Here is a 20,091-nt window from a genome sequence, read left to right on the forward strand (position 1 = left end):
ATATGGAGGAGATGTACAAATCTAAACCTGGAAGACATGAAATGTCTATTTCAATTATATATGGGGTAAACAAAGATCATATATTTAATAGTCCAACTTATGTTGGAAACTGTGGCTCATTTGGGTAATGTTATGAGGATTAAAAGGTTGCGGGTGCAAACCCAGCTTCCTCCTTCACATGTGTCACTGGGCAAAGAACTTCCATGTTCCATTTGAATTATACAGGCTTATTAATGTGTGCACGTATGAGCAAATATCTTAGTATATGACATGTAACGCAATATATTCGTATATATCACTTCATGGACACAGTATCTGCAAGAAGTGATGAAAATGTCAGACAGAACATTGTGTTTAGATCGTGTCCCCCTTGTTTGTCAGTCGATGGGAATTTAAGCACGCAGGAATTAAGTTTCTGCATTAAGCTGGGATTTTTCCTTTTTTTTATCTGACAAGTACAATGCACAACTTCACAAAAGACTTTATCAGTGCATAAACTGCAAAAATGGAAATCTAAGTCATTATTGCTTAAACTAAGTGCATTTGTTCTTGAATTAAGGGGGTAAGTGAGACACTTTGCCAATGGAACAAGACAATTTACAGTTAAAATAAAGAAAAAGCAACTGTCTTATTACAAGTGCATATTATCTAATTATCTTATCTTAAGAATAAAAATACGCATTCCACTGGCAAATCATGCCATTTACCTACTAAAATTAAGAAATGTTTACTTATTTCAATATCATTTTTGCAGTGTACAGTTTTCAAATATTTAATTCAATTGAAATAATTATTTCATCTAATTAGAATCGCTCCATCTTTATAGTTTTATATTATTATGACGTGGCTTCTCTCAGCGCTGCTGCACCCTAAAGGCAACAAACTTATTTTCAAATAACGGCATATATTAAAACACATAATAACAGCACGAAATCACAATCGCACCCCCGGAACATAGATAAACACGCTGAAAGAGAAGACAAAAACAGGCGGGTTTATTTGTTGTTTTTGTTTTACCGTCCCTCTCAGATACAGTAATCCGAAAAAAGTGCGCGTCTTATCGGGATCTGAGGCGTATATTTATTTACGCGTCTGAGCGCGTGTGTCAGCTGAGATGGGAGGAGAGAGAGAGGAGGACAGGCTGCAGCGGAACAGGCTGTTCCCAGCCTGGCACGGAACGGGTTACAGGTCAGGGTGTCTATTGGAACACAGTGTTCTCATCAGCAGCGGTACAGCTACAGTACAGCCGGAACATTGTGTTACTTTGTGGCTGCTTTCCAAGACCTGCCCGTAATTTTACACTAAACACCCTCCCACAACTCTACACGTTTCTGCTCCCCCCACTTTTTTTCTACTCTATCTCCCTCTCTCTCTTTCTGTCATTTTTTTTGTGTGTGTGAGTTTCTCCACAGTGTCATCTTGAAGTCAGACAGAGCTGCATGTCGGGGGGAAACTACACCGGCACAGGCAGTCATCATCAACAGAGAAAGAAGGGGGGAAAAAATAGGGGATTGAGATTAAAGAGAGAAAAGAGCGCTCTACCTAAAAAAACCACAGAACATAAAGTCCCCAGCTGGATTTAAGATAAGGAGACGCGCATACTTGAATTAATATAAGAAGACGCGTTCAGCTGCAGCGGCTGGGAGTATCCATATTATATACAAACACAAAAAAAGGCGGATCACATGAGAATGTAAGTGTGTTTTACATCTATTTTTTAACTATGTTGCAAGAAAACAAACTTGGATTAGAGTTCATTTAGAGCCGAACCCTACCGGCTTTTTCTGTCATCCATGTCATCCAGATTGACTGGACACTTGTTATGCGCAACGATTTCATTTAAGTCACACAAAGTAGTGAGACAAATGTGCATTTTGAGATCGGTGCAATATTCCTTTTTTTTTAAATACGACTATTTTTGCATGTGGTCCACGGTCGTGTGGGTCCCAGAGGAGGAGGAGGAGGAGGATGAGAACATCCAGGATCCCGGCAGGCTTAGGTGTCTTCTTCATAAATTACAGGTTTCATGGCTACTTCTTAGAAATAGAACAACTCCGGTACATTGTGTGCTCTGTTTTTTTTTATTTTAGTCACGATGCTTATAAGAGATCACAACACAAGTTCTCTGTGTGACTGTAAAACCATTGACTAATAGCTCAGAAGCAGGTGAGAAAGTAAAGGTGTGATCTTTGCACAGTTTCTGACCTTAATATTGGATGAATTATTAACAATTAGGGGTGATGTTAAAAAGAAAAAACAACTATTATCAAAGACTGTTAAGCATATAAGTTAAAATTAAAAAACAAAACAAAAAAGGTATACTTTTTTTGGGGGGGGTTAAAAATCTTCAAAACAAAAATTTCCACTGCTGAAATATGTCCAAAAAGTGACCTCTGTGAACTTGACTTTTCAAGCCTTTCATGCTTAATTGTAACAGGTGAAAGCGAGAAATAAAAAAGAGAATGAGACAATGCTTTGAGATGTTAGTGTACAAGTTTATCACACACACACACACACACACACACACACACACACACACACACACACACACACACACACACACACACACACACACACACACACACACACACACACACACACACAGTGTCCCCACTTGTTTAGGTATGAATCAGCAGCTGAGTACGGATGTGAGACAGAATGTACAGATACACTGTGTGAGGCTCTGGATGTGCTCTTTGGCTCATTGTGTTCTGTTCCTGCATTCCTCCGCAGGGTATCTTAGTTTTTGGTACATGAAGTCTATACATGTTATCCTATCTGAAGTGTAACCAAATTTATACTCTGTTTATTTCAGCGTCTCACACTTGTGCATATTTTATACGGCAGATGGTAACCATAGCAGAAAAACAGATCAGAATGGAGGGAATTGGAAACTTTTGCTCATAGGTTACTGTTGAAAATGTCAGTTTGTTAAAGTACTAGTTGTTTCCTGGTTCACATTATGCACCGGCATAAAATAAATGGTGACTAACACTCTCGGTTTGTCAATTTTAAACTCCCCCACCACACACATACACACACACACACACACACAAAAATGAAAACATTTGAAGCCTGATCGTACATGAGGGGGTCTTCGATTGGCAAACGCCGTCAGGCTTTGCCAGCGGGAACTGTGAATAGAAGGAACATTGTGTTCAGACACAAACACAGACACACAGACTCTCTTACGCTTAAGTTACATCTAAGATCAAATTCATAACATTTATAAGATGTCATAAAAGGGTTTTGTGGCTGATGGAGGGGACATTTTGTTCTCTTCTTGCAGATAAACACTTTTATTTCTCAGAGAGTCACAAAAAGTGAAGGAACCGATGAGGCAAGTCTTTGCAGCTTCAACCTGTGGTTTGAGGTGTGCACAAGGCACAATGGTCACAGTTTGTAAGAATCATTTCAAATTATGATCAGTGTTTAGAACTGTTGTGGTGTTGACTCATGCAGGTAAAGATTCATGATTATATAATAAGAATATGATGAAATTATGATAATCCTTGCAAAAAATTTTTATTCAGAGTGATTTAAAGCAGAGAGTTCAAAACACTGATCTGTCTTAACTTGAACGACGGTGAAAGAGTCATGAAACACTTTTTTGTTTAAACAAGTTGTCCAATAAGAAGAAGCTTTAAAGACATTTACATGGGAATCCTTTTTCTCCCTCTAAATCTAGAATTTTAGAAATAAGCGTTTAGTGTTTAATAAGTGTTTAATATTTTTCTTTATAAGATTTAGATTTGAAAGAAAAATACTTTCTCTACATATCTGTTTAGAAGAAAAGAAAAGGAGCATTTTTTGTCCTGTTCTTGAACAGAGATACCCTTTATTACTTATTCCTACATTCCCTTTACATGCACTTCATATCAAATAATTAGCCAAAACAGGGTCTTGAGGTTGCAATCATAAAATCAAACAGTTTAAAGGTAGTTTAAAAAAAGTTAAAAATGTCACACTCTAGCAAGGCACAAATACATCTGCTCCCAGACTTATTGAAGATTTTTTGTGACTTCTCTAAATTTCACTAATTTAGCTAACCACAGCAACGTCTCCACGTGGTCCGTAGCAGTGATCTGCAAGTATTATTATCTCAGCTGCTGCATATAATCAAGTAATTGTGCTTGCCAATGGGCTTTAGCAGGACAGTAGTGCCTTTCTATTGTCTTTATGCAATACAGAGATAATTGCATCAAACAGGACTTGGTTGTTAGCAATGCTTTAGAGAAACGGACAATAATTGCTGACAAGATAAAAGAGTCATCGTGTAGCAGCTCTTAAAGCAACATGTCATTACAGTTTTTATGGGTTTGGCAAACTTCTGTTTTCTTTTTTTTATCGCTCCACATGGATATGTGAGATGTTGGCAGCAGACCTGTCCGTCAAGCTACATACTGAACATTTTTTCATACAGCCTTGTTTCATCACCAAATGTTTCATCACTGCAAGAGCCAAAAATATATATGTATATATATATATATATATATATATATATATATATATATATATATATATATATATATATATATATATATATATATATATATATATATATATATATATATATATATATATATACATATATATATATATATATATATATATATATATATATATATATATATATATATATATATATATATATATATATATATATATATATATATATATATATTAGACCTTTAAACATCACATAAGTAGCTACATCGATAACTTTTAAAGTTCCAAGTTCCAAGCTTTTGTCTGTTTTTAGATACTGTAAAAAACAGTAGCATAGCTTAATGAAAATATTGATCTAATTTTTTTTTTTACATAAACAGAACTTTTTTCATAAGGTTTTTTTTTTCATAAAGCTTAATGCCTAATTCTTTTTAATTGGAAAAAAAATATTAATTGGAAAAAGAAACTTAAATATAATTTAAAATGACAGTAAATACACAAATCTTAACTGGAATAAATACTGGAATAAAGCATTGCTACTATAATGGTATTATTCATAAAAGTATGGCTAATGGCTAAAATATTGGTAATAATCAGATTTAAACACAAATAGCAACACTGAAATGAGAAAACAGATTCAAGCATTTTGAATCTAGATGAGAGCTAATTATTACTATTATTCTATTCAATAAATACAAGTAGCCTTAAAGTACTTCAACTAAGTAAAAAATATTGCCAGAGGGAATTTTATAATGGTGTCTGTTGTTTATTAAAAGTAAAGCAACACCCACAATAAATATGTCATAACTATTAAATACACTCGCCAGAAAATTCACCTGCTTAAAAACTCCAATACAGTTAATCCCAGTAAAAGGACACAGTAAATCCCATGATAGTTACCTCTCATAGGAGCTTCAAGCAGCTACTTTTCTAACTTCCTGTCGATGCTGTCTGTACTGCACTACAAACAGCAGCTGGAACAACAACAGGAAAAGCACATTTTATTCCTTGGTATAGCAGTTCTCTGGAAGGAGAAACTTAAAAGTCTGTTGTTATTGTAGATATGTATGTCTTGGAATGAAATACTTATTAAGGGTATTTATTACATTTATAACACAGAGAATCTATTCAGATTCTGTGACTAAATTTAGAGTGAATACTCTTTGTAACAAATAGTAGTTCAAGACAAAATATTTCACCTAGAAACAGATATTAATATCTATAAGATCAATATTGAACATCTATTGATTTTGCGTTGTTTATGTACGTTCGCAGAACCTTCCACCTTTAGTAACAACTGCTACCTTTACATCCGACAGGTAATAAATCACAGGTGATAAATCACACATGAATTGCTGCTGGCTAACCCTTTCACACTCAATTAAGATACAAAGACATCTTGTTTGTTAAGAGAAAAAAAAAAAGGTTACAATTTTAATGTAGATTAAATTAGATTATGGGTGTAGATTGTGTTCCAAAAAGGCCAAAAATAGGCTTAATATCTTCTAAGGTATGAAAGTTATAAACATACAAGTTGTTCTTAATAGAGCATCTTACTTTTTTAACCAAAAAAGATGCCAACTGCAGGTCCCTCTTTAACGTGGGTTAATGTAGCCCAAAATTTTACTAAGCGAAAAGTATAACATTAATATCTTTTACTCACGTAAGTGTATAAAAATACTTGATAAAATGGCTACTCAAGTATCCGACCTGTGCCTCATGTCTCTCCCCCTCTTTCATACCCCCTTTCCTGTCAGCCTACTGTCCAAAAAAGAGCCACTAGTGCTGTAAAAACTCAAAAAGAGGATGGAATCAGACACTCAGTTATGTGTAAATTACTATCATTTTATTGAATAAAATTAGAAAAACACAAATAGATAACATATTTGGGCAATGGAAACACTTTTCCAAATACTTTTCTTCAAAAATAAAGAACTCCCATATACAATATCCACTGTTCCCTGTATTACCAACTGATTTTCAAATAGCTACAGTAATATTTCTCATTTCAGGGTAGAGTAACCAGGAATGTTACTCCAGTTAGAGTAGCGACAATCTCACAAAAAAATGACTTAAATAAAAGTAAAGTTAAGTACAATTAAATCTCAAAGTTACCCAAGTAAAGGGCATATAGCCAGATGGGGAAAGAGCAATATTTATCCTTTATACAGCACTCATTTCATTAACCCCCCCCCCCCCCCCAAAAAAAATAAGCCTAGAAGACAATAAATGTTCACTAGTTGTTTTGTTCACCTCATCTATTCCAGCAATGTTATTCATCTCTCTCATTTTGACACGCATGAGAAAATTATTTAACTAATGATTAAGTCATGCAGGGACTTTTAGAACTCTTAAAATTATTTACTTTAAACTACAGAAGTTACTTTGTGTCTATGTGCCAAAACTGCCCCTGCATGACAAAAAAATCGGCAAAAGGATCATTAATAGTTCCCTGACTTCTGAAGCTGTCGATATTTTAGAACTATTCCTTTTTCTACATTCCCTTATCAGCTATATTACTAATGCTTGTTTGTATATCAACACCAACTTATTTTAAACTGTATTGTTTTTGTTTGTTATCTCATTGCTAGAGCTTATTCTAATGTACAATAAGTTTATTTGAGTTCATTTGTCATGAAATTGGCTAAAATCAGTAAAAAAAAATGTATTATTGATTAGAAAGTAAGAGGTTTTGTTCACTGTTTTCAAAATGCCTTTATCAAATGCATTGATTATTTTATTCCCCTTTGCATTTCTATCAGCAGCTCAGCTTCTTAGCTTATAAAAAGTGTTAATAACAAAAAGTCTAGAAGCCTCCTTTTCCTATGCTAATGTTGTTTGTTGCTACTTTAAACATCTGGACTTGGGCTTGCTGTGTAATTTAATTGGATTATATTTGTACATCATTATGTTAGGCTTGGTGTTGATATGCCGAGGGTATTTAATCACTATAAATTCATGAATTGGTTGTGCAATCTTGCACTCTTTCCAAGGATGCAGCCTCTGAATTTGGAAACAGCTTATAATATTAAATCTATTTTCTTCAGCTGTAAAGCTTCAGATATGCTCTAACTTTCATTAGCTTAAGCAGTCAAACAAAGCTTTAAAATGTGAAAAGAAATATATAAATTGTTCTTTTAGGAGAGATGGCACAGCTTTATCGGTACAGTGTGAGATAGTGGCCAAGCCCACGCGCTCCCTTCGTGTTCTCCCAGAGAGAAGACATCACTATTAATGATGTTATGAAAGTACAATAGAGTGTACATATCTGAAAGTGACTCAGCTTTGCTGCAGGTGTAGTTCTGATGTTAGTGAAACACTTTGAATTAATTTAAAGTCAGTCAAAGAGCACAATCCCATGCCACCTAATTTGAGAAGGAACTTAGCTCAGCAAAGAAAGCGACATGCAGACAGATACGATTACGTAACCATCTAATCTGTGTGGGGATTCAACAAGGTGTCTTGTATTTGTGTTGCTCAAATGGCTTTTAGTGATGCCTTTTTTTTGAACAAAACTATAAACGTGGGTGCAGCTGGTGCATAGATTCAGAGCATAAATCCTTAATAGATTTCATTTACAGAATATGAGGAAAGGAAGGTGTCTATGGGTGATATTGATCATCTTCAACTTTCTTATTCATGGTTTTATTCAATTCTACTAAAAAAAGAAGTTACTGAATGTCAGATTACTCTTACTTAAATGTGAAAACAAGAAAATGAGCACAGATCAGACTGTTAATATGTTTGCTGCTTTGCATCTTTTGTATCCTTTGCAGCGTTCTTGTGTTATGCCCGTAAAGCAGCAATGACCACAGATCAGTTTTTGCCTATGGACGATAAGTCAGCAACAGCTGTGTTTGCTGCAAATGGTATTGATGTAACACCAATAAAAGATCAGGGAGTTTACAAGGTGCGTATTAAGTTTGTTTAAGCTTTCTGCACATCATTCAATTAATCTACTTCAGCTTAACAGCTGCTATTGCTTTAGATGTTGTTTAGCAAAAAGGTTTCTGTCTATTTTAGGTTGTAAGGCGCCAGGGACTTGATGGGGACCGGCCAATGATTGGGGACAAAGTGACTGTACACTACACTGGAAAACTGCTTACTGGGAAGAAATTTGATTGCAGTCGGGAACGCCTTGAGCCTTTTTGCTTTAATGTAGGCAAAGGTAGGTGCTTAAAGTTAATCATTTTAAAGCTTAATGAATTTTTAGGGCCTGATCTTTTTTTTTTTTTTTTTTTACCATTGGGGGGATTGAAAAATGTGACTAAATACTTTTGGTTACCTAAGTTACAGTTGCCTAAGAAAGATTGGAAAGGAGTAATTAATAGTTTTTTATCCACACTTTATCGTTATTAAGATAGTACAACATATACCCTGATAAGATTTGAAGTACATATCACCCAGGCCAACTTAAAAGACGTTCAGACTTTTGTAGATCTTCAAGGAAGACACAAAGCAATTAGCACATGCAATTCAGCAGGCAGCGTGAGAAAATATTTTTTTTGCATGTGTACCTTCATCAATATTCAGGTCATATTCTAATGACCAAACAGCAAAAATATAGGAGGGAAGGATGTGCAAATGTAAATCTTTTTTTAAATCTGAAACTAATTTTTTGCAGTTTTTGCGTCTTGTTTATAGCACTTTTGTAATCAAGTGCAAACTCGCACACAATCATTTCAGCAATAGTTGTGGCCCAATGGAAGCTTTGGTACAATGGCAGACAATGTCGACATATGTTGACCACCAGACACCACAATAGTTGAAAATTATTGATAGAGAAAAAAAATTCTATGCAAGTTGGCACACACTAATGCAGAAAGACTGCAGATATTCTTTATAGAACTAAATGAAATTGAAAAATATACTGAGCTGTACTATTGGGGTCCGTCTAAAAAAAAAAAGAATATCAATAGCTATGAGAAAACATCCACCAGAGAGACTGTAAAAGTATGGACTTTTTAATCATGGCAAGAGTTTTTTTTCTCCCTTAAATGATTTTAAGGGGCCCCAGATAAAGCATGGCTATTTTTTTTTTTTATTATTATAGGCCAACCTTGTTTTACGGTGTATTGGGCCAACCAGCTGTAGAGAGGAGTCAGTGGTAGTAAATCCAGCTGTTCAGATTATAATCTGCTGTGAATGGGGCTGTGGCTCCTTCTCTGACAGACAAAGACAATTTGTCTTTGTCTGTCAGAGGGGGGGGACAATTAATTGTATCCTTATTTATTTATTAAGCATTTATTTATTTCTGTATTTATTTTTAAATATGGCAGAGTTGGTCCTCCATACAAATATATATTCTATTATTATAACAAATTTATTTTGCAATATAATATTTGAGACAAAATTAAGTATTTTCATTCAGTATTTAACCAAAACCATTACTAATTTATGTTGTGATAGAAATACCTTTTTTCCCCCACTATCTGATGGTTATATATTATTATTTTCCGTTTACACTTAAACAAATATGAAATAAGCTTGTCCTTGTCTCTGGTCTAGACTTTATGCAAAGTTAGACTCTCAGGTGGTAGACCTCTATTCCACAGCAAGTTCATTCATGATGAACCATATATTTTATTTCTTGCAATTATTCTTTTTTTTTTTGGGATAATCTTTTAATAATCATGGTGAACCTTTTTATACCTTCACAGGACAAGTTTTAAAAGCATGGGACATTGGTGTACTGTCAATGCAGAGAGGAGAGGTGTGCACTCTGCTCTGTAAACCAGATTATGCCTATGGACCGACTGGAAATCCAGACAAAATTCCTCCCAACTCATCAGTAGTGTTTGAGGTCAGTACGCCCTGTTGCTGCAGCTTTAGATTAATTATAAAACGCTGTGAAAGAGTCTACTAATGTGTAATCCTACCTTTTTTTGTCTAACTTATGAGCTTTCTGAGTATAAAATAATTTTTTTTCTGTTTTAATTCCTCCTTGCCGTGGAGGTTCAAACCCCAGCTTAGGGTCTTCGTATGTTCTCTACAGAGATGCACTGGTTCTCTGGGTACTCTGGCTTCTTCACCTAGTTCAAAAACATGAATGCTAGGTTGACTGGGGTTTCTATATTGATCTTAGGTTTAAGTTCACACTATGTGCACGGTTATATGTCTGGTGACATGTCCAGGTTGTACCCCACCAATTTACTGGAGATAGCTTCAGTGACTTTTACTCACACAGAGCAGAGCTTAAGAAGATCATTGTATTTCTGTTTAAAGTTCTTCTCGAATTGGATCAATTAGGAAGACATTTTTGTTTTGTAAAACATTTTTAAATTCTCACATTTTTTATTGCTGTTTGTCTTTTTATGGTATTTGTTCATGCAATATGAATATGCCATTTTTTAGGTAACTGCACAGTGTTTTTTCTTTTTTTAAAGTCTATTTCTTTTGCTTTTTGTACAGTCTGTTTTAATTTTTTTGATCTATTCTGTTCTGTTCTATTCCATTCTAATCTATTCTATTCTACTCTAATCTGTTTTTACCAAGAACACATGTAAATCGCAGATTTAATTTAGATAAAAGGCCAAAATAACCTTAATTAAAGTGCAACATGTTGTGTTGGTTTGAAGACGCAGGTTAGACTGGTCCACTTCACAAAAGAGATGTCATCACAAGTATAGCAAACTTACATAAACTGAAGCAAAATTGATGTCCTGAGACATGCTTTGGATGTCTTTGGACATCTGTTATCAGTTTAAAGCTTGGGTGCAGATCGGTCTTCAGACTAATTTGACACTGCAGACCGCTGAACAAAGTGATGGAAGAAATATGCTAAAGAAACCTCCAAGTATGCTTCTGGCAGTTAAAAATGCCATGTCGAAGTTTAAAAAACCGTTAGCACCAGAATGACCAAATAAATGCTTTGCAGCAAATCCAACAAAGAAACAGTTTTAAAATGATGGTAATTTACAAACTGAAAACCAATTATTAACTACACATTCCCACAGAGACAGGGTTAAATAATCCAACCCGTTATTATCAGTAACCAGTAATTTACAAACCACACAGGTTCTGTCTGTTTACTTTTACAGCAACACATAAAACCTGAATACATGTTCTGGCAAAGTATTAGAAATTATATCCCTGACTTGGAATAGAAAAATTCTGCTAAATATGTTTATACTTTTTTAAATGTTATTTTTAACATTAGATCCTGTTTTGTTTAAATGTTGGTTACAAGTTTTGTTTCCTCTTTCCACCTCCTACATGTTCTGAGTTCTGCTACATTTTAGTGAGATAAATTTCATATTCTACTTACTTTATATTTAACAAATGATGATGAGATTTATCTTTCTTATCTCTATAGATGGAGCTGCTAAACTTTGAAGGAGAGATGCTTACAACTGATGGAGGCATCATAAGGAGAATTAAGGTCAAAGGGGAAGGTTACAGTAATCCTAACGATGGAGCCAGAGTTGATGGTAGCCACATTATTTGTTTTAGAGACCAACCCCTATAAGATTAACTCATAATGCAAGAGTTCTGATTGATTACCTGTTTTGTACAGTACACCTGGAGGGACGCCATGGGGACCGGTTGTTTGATTGCAGGGACATTAGCTTCACTGTTGGACAAGGTGAAGATGAAGGCATTCCTTTTGGGGTTGACCGAGCTATGGACAAGATGCAAAAAGGAGAATGCTGTTTACTTTATCTAAAACCAAAGTAAGTTTCTCACAAGTTCTTAAAGCATGCAAAATATGTTACTGCTTTTTTTAACTGTTCTATAAGTAATTTTCTATTGAGAATGACTGCTTTAAACTCTTTACTTCCGTGACTCAAGGCTTTCAAACAAGAATAAAGAGCCTTATTGTCATCATGTCAACATAACGACATTTCTCAGAGACACGGCCTCAAAATTCACCTTTAATACGCAGACAAAAGATTTGTCCTCATATTTATGGAATAGACGCATATGGTTTTAGAAGTTTACAAATAACTGTTAAATCAACCAAGATTTACCAGAAATCTGTAAAAGTATTTTTCCATATTGCCACAATATGTGGATGCATCAAAATACACATTCCTTTTGAAATCATACAAACGTCTTTAATATGTTCCTTTTTAAACAATTAGTTGTGTATTTCATTGAGATCATTTAGCACAGTTTGGAGCATGCCTGTATTAAGGTGCTTTGCTTGAATAGTTTTAGATTTTTTTTTTCTCTCAACCAGTTGTTCCCCTTTAGAAAAAAAAGCACCCACATGGTATGATGCTGCCAGCACTGTGCTGCACTATAGGCGGCATATATAGCATTTTAAGTGTGTTGCTTGTTGGCTTAAAAAAATATAAAAAAGTTGGTAACTAGCATAATGATAAAAAAAAAGCAAAAGGCATTTTGTTTGCCAGGCATTATAATTCGATGTTAAAAGATTACATCTAAATACTATTCAGTTTTCTGCTCAACAAAATGCCTTCAGGAGTGAGAACCAGAAAGTTTTACTTTTCAGTCTTCAATGTGGAAGGACAACATTGCAACATTGCTGGGTTAAATGTATACATGACTTGTTAAGTTTTTAAATCAGGTTATGTTCATTATACAGGGAATTTTCTTAAACAATATACTTTATAGAATGCGTGGAACTTCTAACCAGGTGTGGCCAGTGTCACTCTAGGGTATTAGAAATATGAATACAATTTTTTTGACTGAAACAGAAGATGTGAGAATAAAGCCAATGCGACAGCTGGAAGTGCTTCTCAGGATCAGAACATTACCGACCTGTAGGTTTGGTTCATCCTCGAATTAGAGCTGTGCTGTCTGGCCTCTTTTCTTTTCCAGAGACTCCAGCTAACTCTGCAGGCTTATTTAAATTCCAGACTTCTAGAACATTTTTTGTAATTTTCAGTCTCAAGAACAATTATGAAGTTAAGTGTCTTCATCATCCTTTAAACAAATGAAGAGATCATTGACAATATGCTTTAAATTTAAATCCTTTGGTTACCTGAAATAGAAACAAAAAACATTTTATATTGTCTTTTATTAAACAGGATTTTCAGCCAAACATGTTTACTGTTAAATCTAATCAAAGGTTACTATGATATGATGTAAAGAAACCCCCCCCCAGAAAGTATTCACAGTGGGTTGTAACAATACCACCAAATATATATTTTTTTTGCTGTAAACATATTATTAAATCTATTTTACTTCAAGATATCTAAACTGAGTCTCTGACCTGTGTGTTAATAAATCACTATATTTGCAACAGCTGTGTGATTGCCTCAGAGATTGGTTAGAGAACATAACACATCTCAAAATGACAAAATGTGGACAAGTAATACATATTAATTAAGGGGCTGTATGTATTGCTGATCATTATTGTTTTGTTTCATTAAAAGAATATTTGTTTTCCATCGATAGGTATGGGTTTGGTAGTGAAGGCAAGCTGGAGTACAAAATTGGACCAGATAAAGATATTGTGTATGAAGTTACCCTCAAAGACTTTAAAAGGGTGAGTGAAGTATTTACTTTTTGAATGGATAAAACACGAGATTTTGCTTAGATCAGATTGGAAAGGGAGTCTTAGTCATATTTAAACCCATTTTGAACAAATATATAGATAAGGCAACATGAACTCAAATGATCTTATTACATATATATAATTGTCATGTTTCTAAGGCTAAAGAATCCTGGGAAATGGACTTGAAAGAAAAGCTGGATCTCACCCCTGCAATTAAAAATAAAGGGAATCAGTATTTCAAGGTATAGTTTCCTATACTACTGTTTCCAAACACATGTTTTAATTATTTAGATCTTTGAGACTGAGACGTATTTTTTATTATTAGGCAGGACGGTATCAACAGGCAGTCATCCAATACCAGCGCATCATTTCCTGGCTGGAGTTCGAGTTGGGTACTGGGATTGAGCAGCATAAAAAGATTCAAGACTATGTTATAACAGCTCACCTCAATTTAGCATTATGTTTCCTACGGCTAAAGGAGTTCTCTCAAGCAGTGGAAAACTGTAATAAGGTGAGCTGCATTACCCCTACAGCAGTGTATAGCAACCCCCTCCAGCCATGTTTATCCATTGCTGTGTGTTAATGTTTCTCTGTGTGCCTGTGTTTGTTTTTTTGCTTCTTTGTACAAGGTAATTGAGCAAGATGAGAGGAGTGAGAAGGCTCTGTATCGCCGAGGGGAAGCACGGCTTCTGAGGAACGAGTACAGCCTGGCCATTTCAGACTTTCAGAAAGTCCTCGAAGTCAACCCCTCGAATCGTGCAGCTCGCTCTCAACTTTTCAGCTGCCAGAACAAGATGAAGCAACATCAAGAGCAGGAAAAGAAGATCTACGCCAACATGTTCCAGAAGTTTGCAGAAAGGGACTCCGAGGTCCGTGTGCCGTCCATTCTTGGTTAAATGTAGTTTAGCAGCTATGCTAAAATGTCTTTCCTTTCCTTTCCTTTCCTTTCCTTTCCTTTCCTTTCCTTTCCTTTCCTTTCCTTTCCTTTCCTTTCCTTTCCTTTCCTTTCCTTTCCTTTCCTTTCTTTATTTTGAAGCAAATGTAATGGTAGCACCAAAATGGAGTTTTAAAAATACAATGTTGTATACATATATAAAGAACCTTTTGGATCACTGGGAAATTAGTTGATATCTTGCCCTTTAAAGCAGAATTTTGATTTGGCTCTAGCAAATTTAGTTACATTTAAAAGTTGGGCTGGGTTTTATAATATCCTGTCTAAATGATGTACAAATTCACAAAGATAAAATTGGTTAAACCAGCAAAATGAGATACATTTCTATGTATTTGGTAAGATAAAAAAATTCAATTGCCCTTTTTTGTTTCCAACATATCCAGCCTGTAATAATCAGTGTTGTACTGACCTCTAGTGGTGAAACAACTTTTCTCAACTGCTGGAGTTTGTTGTTGACACAAATACTAGCAAAGTAAAAGAAGAAATTGTTTGTTAAACATTAAAGTCATGTTAAGAAATATGGCACATGATTAGGCTATGATATAAGGTAAAGGTTTTTAATATATGAACAGATTAATTCATTTATTGGTGCTCTAAACAATAATCCTACATAGGATAATCGTTTCTTTTTGTTCATCATATCATTATATTTCTTTTAAACAGACTGGAAGACCAAAGAGGAGGAAGGATGAGAGCATGCAGAGCAGCATGAACGGTAGAGTGGGCATTAAACGAAGGCGACGGAGTCAGGACTGTCTGTCATAGCAGGGATATTTGAAAAAGGGAGAAGGGACAGCCTCTCATCTCCTGGGAAAAGAGGCAGAAAAAAAGCTGAAAAAGGCCTCTACCTGCACCTCTTCATCCCAAAAACTAGTGGGACCATTCCTGCATATAAAGCAGAGAGTGAGCTGAACAGCATTTATTTGTCACGTGTACTGTTGAACAACCAGAACGTTCCTCCCTGTGGGGATAGTACTACAAAAATCACAGAGTGAATATTGATATGAACACTTTTTGTCCAGTCTTTTATAAAAAAAAAGAGTACCTTCTTTACTTAAAACAAACCACAGGAATCCACCCCTTTTTTAAGTCATTTAGCAACTGTGCTGACATGTGCCTCCAAAGTGTGACTACTTGGTATTAGGCCTTTTGAAGGCAGCTGCATGCATGTATCGTGTTTGGAATTCAGACTTGAAACGTTGCAAAATTTGAAAATGTGCAATATGAACTTTGGATAAAAAAAGCAGAACTTGTAAACCTGCGAGTGTTTTTAAAAAAAACACTATTAATTTTTGTTTTGAGCAAATAACCCAAGTTAAACTTGGGTTAAACACGACTAAATGATGAAAGCTCTTTTCTAGACAATGCAAATTTTGTAAATCAGAGATTCGAACTCTACATTTTCATCTGGCAACAGAAGAAGAATTGCAGATAAAAGCACAACTAGATGCCAAAATGGTCATAAAACAAAGAGATGTATTTTTAAAAGGGTGGCAAATTCCTGATCGACATTCGACTGTAGATATTTTTTCTTAAATGTGACAACGGCTGAAAAGTTTACTTCCAGAAAAGAATAGAAAATTGAGCACTTTGTTTTCCTAAAATTTTCTTTGATAATGCACTAAAACATCTATACATCCATGAAAATATCTTTTTTTAATTTTGTTTTTTTATATAGATTTCACCCATCAGACAGTATTATAAAAAGCCACTCTGGTACTTTGTTTAATTCAACAAATAACTGGGCATGGTTTGATAAAAGAAAAAAATATCAAATTTCCCATCACAGGCAGCTAAAAAACTACTACTTAGATGTAAAATACAAAAGACAGAATACCAGCGCATTCTCCATAATACTGTACATCAATTCAAAGTTAATTTATTTCAGAAATTCGTTTAGGAAATGGTAAGCTACACAGATTTTTAAACCAGAATGATCTATTTATAGTGTTTGTTTCTGGTGATTGTGATGATTGTGGCTTATGTAAAAAATCTGAGATTATTATAATGAAACAAGATTAATAATCTATGGATAAATATGGATCTAATCCCCAGTTAAACTTAATTTATGAAACACTTTCAATACAGCTAACATTTAAAGCCAGGGTTTGAAATGGGTGTCTCTGTGTCGTAGAATATATTCACAGAGTCGTGGCTCCTTATGGATGAACCCAGTGAGGCTTGGAGGAGATCAGTCTTTGTCATCAACAATAGCCCAAAGCGTCTCTGTTAATTCCAAGTCAGGTGTGCACGTTTATACCAAGGTCAGATAGCTATTGTCATCTGTCAGCTCCACAAAGCTTAGCAATGGATGGAAAAATGTTTTTTCAACATATCCTGATAGATTGCTGCTCTGACTGTTATCCCGCGAAAATATGGCAGACAGACTCTCTGACAGGATGGATCATCTTGACTGAGGGCCTTCTGAACCTCTTCATTCTTCCCTCAAACCCACGGACCTTGATTCCCAAATAAAATGTAAAATGTACTTTTATTTGAATAGATGACTTCCCAGATAGCATACAGACATGGGCCACTTCAGGCAATAATCCTGCAGGCATCCGTGTGGCCCAGACAAAACAGATGTGAACCTAAAGTTTCCCACATATGGTTCCGCAAATGTGGCCCAGCTTTACCTAAACAGATTTGGGTCCCGTTTGGCCAAAAATATGGCAAGTAAGCCTAAAGTGGCCAATAAATGGTTTTTGCACATATGGCCCACCTTTACAAAAAACGTTTGGGCCCTTTTTGGCTGAAATATGGCAAGTAAGCATCAATCAATCAACCAATCTTTTTTACTCCAGGTTAGATACTTTTGACATCTTTGCTTGAGTAGCGGCTTAACACGACGACTACAAAACTTCCCTGGATACCATCTCTTTGTGGTGTCTTGTAAACACTGCCCAAACTCTTCTTAAGCTCCACTTCCCATGAACATGCGTGGATAGAGCTGTGTAAACATACAGCTGCTTTAGGTATGACCCGTCTGACTTATCCTCCTAGTTAAGGGTTTTAATAAAAATCTACTGAATGACTGCCAAGTTATTTCATTTTTATGTAAACTATAACATTGCTCCATTAATATTCTTCCATTGCCCCTGTGTAATATTCCAGTTTTCTTTTGGTTAAAAGTAAGCAACAATCTTCTAAATGAGCAGGAATAATTTCTTTAAATATATCGTTCTGTGATATTATTAAGGCATTAATACAAAATAGAATTTCCAATTGTTGAATAGAAATGTGTTAAACTTTTGGATGATAGTCTAAACTCGTGAAATGCTCCCTGTGTGTTATATTGAATGTGTCATAGTGATGCAGTGGTTTAGCACTTAACTCTTGCAAAGCAGGGGGTTCCCAGCTCTGAACTGCAGGACGGCAAAAGCCTTTCTGTAGATGGTTGTGTCTTGTCATCAGTTTACTCCCTCAATCCAAAGACAAACGGTTAAATGTTAAAACCCCATTTAGCTATAAGTTTGACATGAATGTTTTAACCCCCCCTTTTATGTTTAAGATAGGGAAGTCTGTGATATTTCTTTATACTCTGGAGCTTTAAATACATTCAAAGAGATAAAATGAACCTCTATCCTCTGTAAAAAAAAAAAAATAAATAAATAAAAAAAGGCACAATCTGGTAGAATGACTTAACCCCCACCTTTTGGCTTTTTCTTGTGTGTGTTCAGGAAATTTTGGAATCATAACAAATTTCCTTAATTTATTTTTCTAGTGAAATTAATTTTGCCTCTGCTCTAAAGCGTTTATTTTTGTTTTTCTTATTTTACACTCAATCCATTTCTTTTTTAAAAAGTGTGTTAATATTTTTGTAAAGGGCGATATTGCACTTTGGTCACTGTCCAACCAACATGTTTTAGAAACATTTGGCTGGTTCAGAATGAAAACCTTAGCTGTCTTAACAATTTTTTCATAAAAAAAAAAAAATGGCGGTGACCACATTGTGTTTGTGTGTCTGTATATATTATTGTATCTCAACAAGGTTTTTAAACAGCTTGTTGCTAAATGTTTCAAAGTGCTGCTGCATCTGAATATTCAAATATTTTGTATAGTGAAAAAATGAGCATGAAGTACTAATTTCTAGCCGTTTTAATTTGTAGATGAGGATTTACAGATTGTCTTACCAACTGCAACTAGAAGTAAAATATTTTCTGGCTTCTTATTTGTCACTTTTTTGGTAAATTTACAATCAGAGATTCTAGGTGTAAAAAGAACAAGAAAACTAACAGGCTAAAGAAAATGCAGCTGGATAAACTGCAATGTGTTTCGCTGTGATTGGATTTATCAAAACGATTGAAGTCTCTGTCACGAAATGTGTTTACATGTACTCAAACGATCATTGTCTTGTAAAGAAATGATCCATGTTTCTTATCGGCATTTATGCAAATAAATATTTTCTCACAAAATGCGTGTCGCTGATGTCATCTTTAAACATATACGTTCATAAGCACATGTTAAGCTGTGTGAGTAAAATAAAACAACTCTCCAAAAAAAGCATCATTGGTTTGAATCTCAGGGGCTCTTAAGTATTTGGAACCTCTTGTTAAAATCTATGGTTTTTGTGCTTTAAAAAGGGAGACTTTGATAAATCATTATAAAACTTCATTATTTCATTGCTGTTGCCTTTTGCTTATGTGGAGCATTGTGGCAGGGGCAGCAGTCTCAGCTTCCATCTCCTTCCCACAACTCCTCGAACTACTCTGGGGCGTCGGCTGAGAGGACCAAGTTGTTCTGGTCCTCCTTCCAGCGAAATCAGCCTGAAACACCTGAGGGAAGCTTCCAGGGGGCATCTGTAGGGGATGAAAAAGCTACAGCTGGAGGAGCAGCAGCTCTTCTCCATGTTCTTAAATGATGGCTGGTTCCTCATCCCTGAATGGCAGATATTTGGAAATCTCATTTAAGCTGCTTATATCCACGATGTCATTCTTTCATGAGCAAAGATGAAGGTCCTAAAATGCAGTAAGCTGGATAACATACATCAACCACTTTGATAAGGTTTAAACACATTTTGATTTAATATTTAGTCTTCTTTAGGTCATCAAATGTCATTAATTGTAGTGAATTGGGTTAACCTGAAATGTCAGCTTTTATCAGAGGGTTTTAAGAGTAATTTTTTTTTCTTTTAGCTAATGTCATGATTTGGCAAGGTAATCAAAAATTTATTATATCTATGAGGTCACAGATAAAGGGCTCTGGACAAAAATATCCACCATTA

General features: G+C 35.0%; 1 protein-coding gene across 1 annotated transcript; it reads left to right on the forward strand.

Moving 5' to 3' along the window:
• Positions 1 to 1,387: 1,387 nt before the first annotated feature.
• On the forward strand, positions 1,388 to 18,474 carry fkbp5 (FKBP prolyl isomerase 5). The gene is made up of 11 exons (XM_038286377.1): positions 1,388 to 1,693; positions 8,226 to 8,359; positions 8,473 to 8,617; positions 10,110 to 10,252; positions 11,765 to 11,879; positions 11,966 to 12,122; positions 13,816 to 13,906; positions 14,074 to 14,157; positions 14,241 to 14,426; positions 14,545 to 14,784; positions 15,531 to 18,474. The coding sequence occupies exons 2-11, from the start codon at positions 8,255 to 8,257 to the stop codon at positions 15,630 to 15,632; spliced, it is 1,368 nt and encodes a 455-aa protein (XP_038142305.1). The 5' UTR covers positions 1,388 to 1,693; positions 8,226 to 8,254; the 3' UTR covers positions 15,633 to 18,474.
• Positions 18,475 to 20,091: the final 1,617 nt, after the last annotated feature.

The sequence above is a fragment of the Cyprinodon tularosa genome, unplaced genomic scaffold (assembly GCF_016077235.1).
Source record: "Cyprinodon tularosa strain WSP-4 unplaced genomic scaffold, ASM1607723v1 ctg224, whole genome shotgun sequence".
In the NCBI taxonomy this organism is placed as follows: domain Eukaryota; kingdom Metazoa; phylum Chordata; class Actinopteri; order Cyprinodontiformes; family Cyprinodontidae; genus Cyprinodon; species Cyprinodon tularosa.